The following is a 12,500-nucleotide window of genomic DNA, read 5'->3' as shown; positions in this document are numbered from 1 at the left end:
TTCTAAAGGAATCCCAAAATGTTTCAAACCAATCATTCACGCATTAAAACCAGGTAGAAAAATGTCCCAGGCTCAGAAACAGCATCACTCAAACTCCCTTATCAAACGCAGCCGCAGTGAGATAGAGATACTGCTCAGCAGCTTCAATGACTGGCTCCCAGATTTTAAAGTCAAGTTAACTCAGGAAGATGGAATAAGACGATGACAAAAAGGGAGTGGTGACAGAGAGAAGGAGCCCCAGAGGATGATGGGAATTGTTCCTGTCACTTCTTTTATCTCGCATAGTGATATATGGGAGTGAGAAGCTTCAGCTCTCTGCGTGAAGAATTACAGTCTCAGCAGCTGGTATGTAAACAAGAAATAAAATCTAATTTAAGTTTTTTTCCTATTGGATTTTGTGTGATGTATACACTCTGCCACTAGAGTGACGCTTATTGTGCGTTTCATTTTTCAAGCAGGTGATTGTGGACATCTCATAGCAGCATTTAAATAAGCTCAACAATAACGCTCCCTCGTGATATCTTTTTCATTTAATGCTCCGGGAAGCAAACAAGGTGTTTGGACTTCTTCATTTTCAAGCTGAATGAATAATGAAAAAAAAATCTCTACAGCAGCAGAAACCAACAGAGACATGATGTTTCTCATCTCAGTATATTCTTCCTGAAATCTGTAATTCTGATGGGCTTGGATAAAAGCCTGTTAGTGGAGCGACGGGTAAACAGCAGGACTGATCAATATGAAAGACAGCAGAGAGGAATAACTGAAACGTCTGGGGAGAAGAGTGATGTTTGCCCTTTTTCTCCTCAATTCTCAGGGTTTTTATCTCATTGTGATGAGCCTTACAGAAAGTTGTGATCAGACAGTATTGTCCTCTCTTTGTATAAAGAGAGGAGATTATAAAGATGGGACATTGCGTCCAGACTGATGCTCTTTCTGAACTCGGTAACTCGGCGTCCAGAAAAGAATGGGGATGTTTTTGTTTGTTTGTTTTAAAGATGTAAATAGCAAAATAACACAAGGGGCAGTTTTAAATAACTGAATGAAAGAAAATGTCTTGTGCAGAGAAGCTGAGTTGTAGCAGTTGTTTAGTTTTCCTGTTATGGGAGATGTAATATATGAGCAGGTGGGAATGCGAATCTGAATTCTGTCAGGGTGAGACAAGGATGGGTCATGATTTACAAAGCGTTGAACGTTAGTTCCGTTATCAAAAATCAAGGCAGTATTATGAATATTATACAAAGACACAGATACAGAGTAACAGCTCTTATACATCAGCTCCATCTCTGGTCCAACTGCCCCTATTATGCGTCGACTGCAGACGTCAAATACAGTCAACGCGGGGTCGCATCTATGCCCCCTTGCGCCCCTTTCACGTGGAAAATTTCTGCGCTGTGCACACTCAAAAATTTCTAACCTGCCAGACGGAGACGCGCAGACAAGATGGCGGAAGAACGGAACCTTCTAGTAGTTGAAGTGCAGAAATACAGGCATCTTTATGACTCTTCACACAGAGATCACCGTGATGACTAAGTGGTAATTAGTTAGTTGATTGGTTAGTTAGTTGAATAATTCATGGTGTGAAATTGCACCACTTTTCCAGAGAAGAGAAATCAGTTGAAATAACCTGGAAAAATCTCAGAGACAGATATTTTGTGTTGTAAACAAAAGGCAAACTTCTTCAACTCTCGTTTAGTGCTCTGGTCGACGTTTGGCGTCAGTCTGGCACCTTGTACGACTGCCAGTCAGCTGGAATCACCAACACCGAGGAGTTCCTGGGCTTCCCACTCCACCGTTTGTTTTATTTTGAAAATCACTTCGTGTTTTAGGTAGTTTTCATGCTCCAATTTCTGTCCCGTTAAATCCTCGCTTGGGTGAATCGAGATATCACAGCTCTGGCATCCAGCAAAAATAGGATGGTTCCATATCAGCTGCAACCTGCTGAACCACACAAACAGCTAGACCACAAGAGAACAGCTCTAGTTTGAGATGAAACATTAACTTTGATGGAAACCTATCTAATCCTGTGGTGTGACAGAGCAGAGCCAGGCTGGAGACACATCTAGTGTATTTCAGCCGTAATGAAGCCTATCCTAGGCAGCGGCCATATTGAAACTGTTGACTCCAGAGGCGGGCTTTGAGCCTCCTCACTTACAGCAGCAGCCTACCAGTCAGCTGAGCTGTGCCTGTGATTGGCCAAACTCGCGATCTTAACATCTTCTTTGCTGAGTGTCTCCAGTACACGCTCAAGAAACTGCAGCTTTTAGCATTTCTGCTGGCTTTTTTTTTTTAGATTTGATGTTGACCCATGTTTTTCACCAGTGTCTGGCTGTAATACGGTATTCCCACCAGATGGTGGCTGTAGCATGTCTGATAGCTGTTTTCCAACCATGTTAAATGATAAGATAAGCTGACTGGATTGAATAGTAAAAGAAGAGGAAAACCTGAGAGGCAGTAACTGGAAATATTTAAAGACTATTTAATTGATTTATGCAGCTTCTGTCAGGCTCAGGGGGAGTGGTACAAGGTTGCAAACTTGGAGGTGTTTTAAAAGTTATCCCAAAAGACAAAACACTGATAATGCAAATAATTCAAAGGGAGGGGGAAGAAAACAATAAAGTGATTAAAAAAAACCCAAAAACACTCAGGCTCCATAAAGCCTTGGTACAGCAATCTGAACCACTTGTGCGAAGAGGCTGGCCAGAAAACAAATTCACTTGGAGACCCAGGAGGAAGTCCTTCACTAGAAAACAGAGATGCTTCTCAATGAGCTTTAAGAGTGAAAAGAAAATTCTTCCAAGAGGGAAAAAAACAACACCACAGAAACTAAAAGCTGTTGGCAAACACACTGAAAAAGCTAATATCTGTGCTTATGCAGACGACACCTTGACAATACAGAGAAACACAGAGGAGAGCGCTCACCGTCTCTGAAGGTGAGACAATGAGTCAGCACAGAGCTCAGAAACTCAAATGTATAAATCAACTCCTCACACCTGGTCTCAATCAGGGCCAATCACACACACATTTACACTCACCTGACTGCACAGGGATGATAACACCACCAAGCTCAATGAGAATCCAGAGCGAGAGCCCCAGAGCTATCAGTCTTTCCCACGCAGGAATATTTCTGTGTACCATCCTCATTCAGCTGCCTTTGTCGCCTCAGATATCACCTTTAACTTCTCAACCTGAGCAAAGCGTAGGGTCAAATCTTAATAAAGTTAAAAAGGTCATACTGTCTGAAGTAATTTGTGTGGTTCAGTCCTCACACAGACAACAATTAAAACCCTCTGTGGCTCCCTCCTTTATGTGGTTGTGAACAAACATTCAAATCTGTTTGCAATTCAGATTTTTGTGTTACAGCAGCGGCGGCTAATAGCACAGCTATCATTAGCATTCACTGTTGGTGTTAAGGTAATTGGTCCAACTGGTCCTCTGTGACTTGCTTTGCTGTTTTACCTCTCGCTGATTTCCACAGCAGGAGTCAGAGAGTCAAATATGCACATCTTGCTGCTTAACAGGTCACGGCTTCTTTAAATAAACAAGCTTGAAATGTTTAATTCAGGTCTTGATTATGTGTTCAGTTTGCCTGAACGCCTATTTTCCCCCACTACATCCAATTAGAATTAGCTAACTGGTAATAGAGCAGGGGTGGAATTGCTTTCAGTGCGTTGGATGTATAATTGCACTCTCTTCATCCCAAGTGACCCAAAATCAATTTCCTGTGAACTGTTGATGATCTAAAGAGCTCAGGCTGCACCAACCATGAAGACGTGTGATAGCAACGTATACTTGCGGAGGATTGGTGGCAGCTGAATTAAGATTTGAGGTTGTGATAGTCGGTGTTTGTAGTAGCTTCAGTGATAAATGAGAAGCAAAATGGCCGTTATATCTCACCTTTATTTCCTTTCATGTCTGACTTTAACGGCCTCTGTGCATCCTCAGCTGTGTATTAATGTGACCCTTTTAAAGAATCATCGCTCTGCCGTGTTTCAGCTGCACACATCAGTGTCATACATAATGGTGACCATCTGGAGTTTGGTGCAGAGATTTTTCATGCCCTCGTGTTGCTTCTTCTCTCCTCTCAAACACCCACAGGTGGGGAACTACGAGTCGGGCATCCTGCAAATGAGATACCCTGTGTGGCCTCGCTACGGCACCTACCTGGAGCCGGTGTCGGATTACAGGCATCTGACGGTGGCCACGCTGGAGGAGAGGCCCTTTGTCATCGTGGAGGCTGTGGACCCTTTGACTGGAACGTGTGTCAGCAACACTGTGCCCTGCAGACGACAGTCCAACAAGACAGAGGCGTAAGTGATGCTGACGCTCAGTCACAGCAATGCTCAACAAAAACACCTTGAAAAAACAAACAAGAAAAACCCTTAAGGCTTCATCTTATACATGTTATTTGATGGTATTTGAACAACTCTGCTCTGTTGAAGCTGTGAAACTTTCAAATGCGTAGCTTCAAATTGAGGCCTGCCTTTAGCTCTTTTTAATAGGACTGAAGCTGTGAGGCGCTGATTGTAAAGTTGTACAAACTGCAAACAACAACACATTTCTCCACATTTAGCTCTAAAACATCACTTTTTCTGCAGATTTAGAGAAATGTTTGTCAAATATTTGTTGAATATTATATATAAATGTTGAATATTTAATCTCAATGTTGAGTGTAAATTATAAATGTTATTAATGAATGTCCTGATTCTAAATATTTAGCCGTGTTTTTAAAAAATTTGGTTTCATTCTTAAGATTTATAAATCTTTTGCAAAAATGTCTTAATATTTACCAAGGTATAGGTAAGGTACAAGATTTCTAAATCTCAAGTAAACATTTATAAATCTTTTGCAAAGATTTCAAGATATTTGCTAAGATTTCTAAATATGAAGTCTAGATTTTTAAATTTTTAGCTAACATGCAAATTCACACCCCCACCCGCCAGAAGTACCAAAATAAAAGTTTGATGAAGCCATCCAGCCAAGTGGCATTTTGAGAAAGTCAGACACAGTCTACTAAATCAGCTGTAAAAAAAATCAACATACCAAGTGCTGTGATGGTACTGTTAAAGATCCTGTGGCCAACGTCAAAGAAGTAGAGCTTGACATTCTAATTTTCTCTCCCGCGAAATTTATTTTGGTACTACCCTGCGAGCAGGAGAGTGAATTTGCATATTAGCAGAATTTTGAAAAATTGTACCTCAAGATTTAGAAATCTTGACTTCATACTTAGAAATCTTAGCAAATATCTTGAAATCTTTGCAAAAGATTTCTAAGTCTTGACAAAATATTTTGCCAAATTTGCAAATATTTAAAAATCTTTGCAAAAGATTTTTTAAATCTTTGATGATCTTAGCTAAATATTTAGAATGAAAACTTAATGTTTTGAGACCTAGCTAAATATTTAGATTCAGGACATTTATTTATAACATTTATAAAACGTTGTTATTTAGAGCCAAACTGACTTTTTTTTCTTTGATTTCTAAGCTCCTTAGCTTTATTTGCAAAATCTGTTGAAAAAAAGGCCAAGTGCAAGATCAGATTTTGTTTTTTTTTTCACAGCGTTGCCATTTGTTGTACAAAGAGTAGTATCAGCCACAGTTTGTTGGGTTCAGAGAAGCATAGCCAAAGTCTTAAAAACCAGCACTCAATTGTCAGTTAAACTAGGAAGGTCAAGCTTCGATGAACTTTTCTTAGAACAGACATCTGCATGTGACTGCAGCTAACAACCGTCCCTTGTGCATCACCTTTTAACTGACTTCGATCTTGTGTCACAAGTTGCTTGCTGGGCTGTAAACAATGGCGACAAGATAAGAAGGGTTCTTGGCCTGAAGCCTGTTATTGCTTAAGGCCTGGAAAGTTGGTCAGTGTTCAAAAACAATACTTGATAAGTTCCATTCAGGAGTACAAAAAGAGAGCAGGTATGTCCTGTGACTCTGAATTGCCGGTTATGTTTACTACCTCTGTGTGCTGGACAGAAATCAAATAGCAGGTGTTTTAATTTAAGGGTCTGGCAGTCCTCCAAGTTTAAATTAGCTTTAGCGTGTTTCCAGCTTGGCTGTTTTAAGCCAACCTCAGTAGGAATCAGGAAGTATCAAACTAAAGACTAATAATGCAAATGGAGTCTAATTTGTGGAAACACCTGAAACATGTTGCTACAGCTGATTTTTTTAAGACGGTAAAAACAGATGAATGGAAAGGCCTTCTGATATATTCCATGTAGACCTGCAGACATTAAAGCCCTAATTCCACTAAGCAGTCCAGTATGGATCGGTACAGTTTAGTTTAGTACAGGTTGGGTCGACCTTGACAGTAATTTGGGGACCTGTTGGGGTTATAGTAAGTGGAAAAGCCACAAATTATGTGCCATATCAAAATGAATCGAATTGAACCGGCTGGTGAAGACAGTGCCTTAGCCAAACTCTGGGCCAAATATGGCCCCTTATGTCCCCCGACAACCAAACATGAAGCTGTGCAGGGAGCCCAAACCCCCACCCTGAAACCATCCCCCTCCTTCTCTCATACCCACATATCAAAAGTGAGAAGTAAAAAAGAAAAACTGAGACAAGTAGACAGAGAGATGTCAGAAAGAGATGTTTTCTATTAGTAAAAAAAATGGCAACAAAGTCCTCTACAACAAATCTGCTGTCACTTCATGGAACCAAACCGTACCTTTCCGCTTCAAGAATTCTGCTTCGGCAAACCCACCTGGTGTCACAGTACAGTCCTCACATGTTAACATACTCACTTTAATTGATTTTGCATCCAACTTAAGAGTGCCATTAGGCATGAGATTAAGAGGCTCTTCCCCTGCCATTAGCCCCGGTATGGCTCCTTATCACTCAATGAGGTGAGAGACTCATTAGACCGCTCGGCCAGAGTGCGGTATCCCAGGAATCACCTGTGACCCAATCAGGAAAATATATGTGCTGCATGCTGGGGTATCAATTAGATGGCACGATTAGGCCATGTCATCAATCCTCGACACCTACAGACTGATACCGCTGTTCATTAGTGGGAGGGAGAAGAGCCGGCCATTACCCATTACTGACAGTAGTGTTAACGAGATGAGAGGGATAGAGAATGAAGAGCATGGAGCTCTGAGGCGCTTCATCGCTCATGCTAACCAGATCTCCTGCTGGTGTGTAAAGTTTGTAATCCGCTTCGATGGGAAATGGTGCAAAAAATCCAAAGAGGAAGCAGATAAAGTCTATAACATGTTCAATGAGGCAATCTGCATGCTGGTCAGCTGAGCGTGGACCCAGAGCGCAGTAAAGTTAAGGTTGAAAAGGTGATTCTGAAGACTGATGTGTGCGCAAAGTGAGACTTGAGCTACTATTTGTTAATCGTAATCGTCATCTAATAACCTAGTGGTTTTGCACAGGGACTACGGAGGAATCTGTTCTCATACCATCAAGGCACCTCCCTGCAGCTCTCTAAAATCCAAACAAATCTGACCCACATCAATGCTTTCTAAACCAGGAGTCCTTGTCGATGCAGGTTGTCCATTTCAGACCCCCTCCAGTCCCATACATTCAGCCTGCCAGGCGGACCATCTGTGTTGCTCCCTCATTGGCCCACAGAGAGGCCTCACATAAAGCCACCAGAGCAGGGCTTCAACTAAAGCCGCCCAAAGCAGTTAACACAAGATATTCCCTTTGAGTCGCAGAGTGGAAACAGAAATATCCAAAGCTTCCTTCTTTGTTTGGTGTTCGGGGAATACTCCTCTGCCTTGGAGCTCTGTGGCATAGATTAATTCAGAGGCGAAGCCCTGGTGGATGCTCATATTGACCTGGGAAGATAATGTTATCATAGATTAACTGCTTTCAAAGGGGTTAGATCATAAGTAGATTTAATTAAAGCTGAGACTGAGAGCGGCGGTGAATGAGCTCCCATGAGCCTCGAAGCAACAGAATCAAAAACACAACACAAACTTCAGACTTCAAGGTTTCTCAAGATTTTTAAACTTTGGCAGCTTTGCATTGTGTCTTTGACAGATGTTGTGTTATTGTAAAAGGAAAACAACCTGAGTAGAAACTTTCATAAAGTTTTGCAGCTTTTAAAGAGGGGGGCCCGTATTCACAAAGCTTCCTAGAGTCCTCTCAGAGAGCCCCTAACTTAAGCCGCGTTTCCACCAAGCAGTCCGGGTCGGTTCGTCTCGGTACGGTGCGCTTTTAGCGGCGTTTCCACAGACTCATCCCGGGACGGATCCCTAAAAACCGAGACGAGCCGTTGGGACCCTTTCGTATGGGTGCCAGACTGAACCGATCCGCTCTCGGGAGGTGGAGCAACACACTACAGACGGTTGATTGGTCAAAAGAATCGTCACTCACCCCGATAGCGGCTGCATTTCTCCTGGCGGCTCACAGACTTCTCTGAAACGAAGCTTGATTGCACTTTGTAACAGAGAGTTACATGAAAATCACAGAGAGGACGGAATGCTGCATGTCTTCCATCCAAGCTTTTTGTTTACTGTGTCGCGTTTTCTTCTTTGTTGGATTTAATCGCGGGGTAAGCTGCTACGGCGTCGCGCTATTGTTTACCAGCTGTGGCTTCCGGCATGCTGCTTACACGCCGCCCACCACGAGAGGGCACAGTTTGCTGTGGAAACGCAAACGGGATGAGACTTTACTGTCCCAAACCATCCCAAACCGTACTGAACCGACCCGCACTGCTTGGTGGAAACGCAGCTTTAGCCTAAAAGTTCCTAGCAAGGTGTCTTAGCTTAAGAGTGATTAGGAAGCTTCTGAGAGCAAGTTTGAGCAATGAGAAAGCAGAAGCTTTTATCCTAGTGAGGATGTGTGGTTGACCCTGTTTCTAGGTATGACGCAGTCATGAAAGCTGTGATTGGTTGGTACAAAAATGGGAAAAGATGAGGGGAAAAATGCTCCATGCTCCCAATAATGAATGGACAGTAAAACCACATAACTCAGACTGGATTAAGAAATGTGTAATCATGACATTAATTTTACATCATGATGACAAAAATCAGCCAAATTAAATAAATAGTGACACAGCTTCAAAACATTTGAACGTACGTCATTCACACACCAATTTTATTGATTTGCTTATTGATCTGTTTACTGTCCATGCCGCTCACGTTACTACGCAGTGTGTTTGGTTTTAATGATGGACAAAGACTCACCTGTCAGCTTCCTGTGATTGTTGGTGTCCTTATAAAAAGTGGTTTGGTGTGTTAGAAAAACTTAGGGTTTATTGGTTTAATAACTGTATGAATGTTATAGAATCTCATCTGCTCATTAACAGGACTGTTTAGGGGGAGGATCAGCAGATAAACCGCTGTCTCAGGTGGCAGACACTGTGTTTAGCTTGTTGGGAAAGTCGGACACCAACATCGGAGTCCACTTTTAGGCTTCTTAAAAGTCCTCCTCTCTCCTCCTAACAGTTCTTACCTTAGGAGCTCTCTTAAGGCCTAAGAAAAATCTTAGTATCCCAGGAATTCAAAGATTTTTCTCAGAATGACATCACTAAGAGCTGCTTTTTGCCTTAGGAGGCTCTGTGAATACAGGCTGGGGTATTTCGATGTCCCATATCGTAAACATGGATTGAAAGTAACAGTGCTGGATGTTCAGATTGAACGCGAGCAGATTTTCAAACCTCTACATATTTATGTGCTGTAGGAAACCCTCTGTCTGTGTTTAAGTGGTCTGTTCTGAAAAAGAGCAAAAGATCTTCAAAATCTTGTTGAAACGGGTCATTGCATAAACAGAATAAAGCCTCAAAAAAGACACAGTACCTCCTCTTTAAAGTGATACTCCGGGATGGAACATGTTGGGTCCTATCACAAGGTTTAGGGCAGAAATTACCCCTACAGCAGTGTTTTTGTGCAGCAGAAGCCCAGGGTGTTCGCACCGAAGACCCCCTCCCTGCTCCTCTGCTGGTTTCCTCTGCACTCAGACGGGGCCAATTTTTACTTGACCAAAAACACAAATAAACGGACTCCCACCGAAAAAGTCTGACATCGGTCTGCATTCACGCTTCATTTAGAGAATTTTCAGCACGTTACTTTCAAACAAAAACACAGCTAAATAAGGCTCTAGTTCTCATTGTGTCGTAAAACGGCGCTACCTCCGCTGCAGAGCCACAGCTGGCTACGAGACGCTCGCCGCTTTGTGTTTCAGTCTGCGCGCGGCGTGCCAGATATAAACAAACGCAGGTAGTCTGTCAGGACAAAGAGACACGATGAGAACTAGAGCCTTCTTTAGCGGTGTTTTTGTTTGAAAGTAATTGGCTGAAAATTCTCTGAATAAAGCATGAATGCAGGCAAATATCAGACTTTTTCAGTGGGAGTCCGTTTATTTGTGTTTTTGGTCAAGTAAAAATTGGCCCCGTCTGAGTGCAGAGGAAACCGGCAGAGGAGCAGGGAGGGGGTGTTTGGTGCAAGCACTCTGGGCTTCTGCTGCACAAAATCACTGCTGTAGGGGTCATTTCTGCCCTAAACCTTGTGATAGGACCCAACTTGTTCCATCCCGGAGTATCACTTTAAAACTAAATAACACAATAATCATGACGTTTCATGAGCCTTTTCTCTGTTTTATTTGTCAAATTCTGTCTGCTACAGTAGGTTTTGGTGCCATTTAAACATAATCAAGATAATTTCATCCATCTCAGCACTTTTACCAGGATGATCTGAAATTGGAATTTCATCGCCGGAAGCTTGCACCATTTAGTTTGCAGTCATATTACACTAACTGTGTAACATTCTGTGGCAGAAATATTTTCGTCTTTTTCCTTATTTTTTTTTATCAAACCATCCTCTGTATTTTATTGTGTGATCCCGTCTGGTCAGAGCAGATGGGAACAGTTTGTATTTCACTCACTTTGAATCTGCAGCACGCAGATGTGGCGATGAAATGAGACTTAAAAAAATCACCTGGTGCCGCTTCACAGCTCGTAAAAGAGGGAATATATCAAGCGAGGTTTTTTTTAGTGAGAGTGGAAGATTTTCTGGAGATTGACATCAGAGGCACACATTAGACACATACTGCCTGTCACTGTTCACAAAGCAGCTTATAACTCTGAGAATGTGCATGCTTGGAATAAATAACCTCACTCATTGTTGAGAGTATTCCCAAAGACTCACTTTAAGCAATTGGCGGTTGTCTTGCAGCCAAAGCTTGAACCCTGGCAGCTGGTGAGACGGGGGATGTTGGGACCACTGTGTTTACTCTCAGTCTGCTGTGGCAGCCTCGTTTTCCTCTAAACTGTTCATTTGTTTCGGTTTGTTGTGGTGGAGCTCAGTCTGTTCGTCTCATTGCCTCCTGGTCCTGATGTTTGGGTGCAGAGTCCATTAGACTGAAGGTCTGGGGGGGGCTGGAGAGGTGACGTGTCATTAGTGCTCTCCGTGGTTCACCAGTTCAATGCCACATCTCCTCACACAGATGAGTTTGTGTTGTGGGGAGCTGTATCAGTTTAGTGTTTCTGAAATCCAGCAAACACTTGATGGTAGACCACAAGGTGTGTTAAATCAAAAACAGGAAGAAGGTTACTTTATTCTGAGTCTTTCGCAATTTCAACATCTGCTAAGGTTTAAAAATTTTTTAGCATGGACCAGACTCTTTTTGTGTGGGGAAAATCAGATCTTTAGAGAGGCTGTGTAAAACTTAGCAATGATCACGATAATTTCTTGATATGGTGAATCAGCAATGTTTATGAATTGCTTTCCATAGTCTACAATATGAGTTTACAGAAGTGAAACAAAAACAAACACAAAGAATCAATTTCACACTTTATATTTTGCAGCATAATTTTACCAGAGCACAAACAGTAATAGTGCAAAAACAGTGATGTCGTTTTAGTGCACAACATATGTACATGCACCCACGAGCCACTTTATTAGGTGCACCTTGCTAGTACTGGGTTGGACCCCCTTTTGCCTTCAAAACTGCCTTAATCCTTGGTGGCATAGATTCAACAAGGTCCTGGAAACATTCCTCAGAGAGTTTGGTCCATATTGACATGATAACATCACACAGTTGCTGCAGATTTGTCGGCTGAACATCCATGATGAGAATCTCCCGTTCCACCACATCCCAAAGGTGCTCTATTGGATTGAGATCTGGGGACTGTGGAGGCCATTTGAGTACAGGGAACTCATTGTCATGTTGAAGAAACCAGTCTGAGATGATTCCAGCTTTATGACATGGAGCGTTATCCTGCTGGAAGTATCCATCAGAAGATGGGTACACTGTGCTCATAAAAGGATGGACATGGTCAGCAACAATACTCAGGTAGGCTGTGGACTTTAAACCATGCTCAGTTGGTACTAAGGGGCCCAAAGTGAGCCAAGAAAATATCCCCCACACCATTACACCAGCAGCAGCAGCCTGAACCGTTGATACAAGGCAGGATGGATCCATGTTTTCATGTTGTTGACGCCAAATTCTGACTCTACCATCTGAATGTGGAGCAGAAATCCAGACTCATCAGACCAGGCAACGTTTTTCCAATCTTCTATTGTCCAGTTTTGGTGTCGCTGTGTGAAT

At 42.4% G+C, this 12,500-nt stretch overlaps 1 protein-coding gene across 2 annotated transcripts in view; it reads left to right on the top strand.

Annotated features, from left to right (window-relative positions):
• Positions 1 to 12,500, top strand: part of grin2ca (glutamate receptor, ionotropic, N-methyl D-aspartate 2Ca) — an 81,598-nt gene that overhangs the window by 51,652 nt on the left and 17,446 nt on the right. For both annotated transcript variants that reach the window (XM_074697060.1, XM_074697059.1), the window contains exon 5: positions 4,096 to 4,307. In XM_074697060.1, coding sequence (XP_074553161.1) covers positions 4,096 to 4,307 — 212 coding nt within the window. The remainder of the gene's footprint in view (positions 1 to 4,095; positions 4,308 to 12,500) is intronic.

Source organism: Halichoeres trimaculatus, unplaced genomic scaffold (genome assembly GCF_033239565.1).
Source record: "Halichoeres trimaculatus isolate MK-OKI-2021-1 unplaced genomic scaffold, fHalTri1.1 fHalTri1_scaffold_20, whole genome shotgun sequence".
Classification (NCBI taxonomy): Eukaryota; Metazoa; Chordata; class Actinopteri; order Labriformes; family Labridae; genus Halichoeres; species Halichoeres trimaculatus.
Note: the sequence above shows the minus strand (reverse complement) of the source record. Positions and strands in the feature narration are given on the sequence as shown.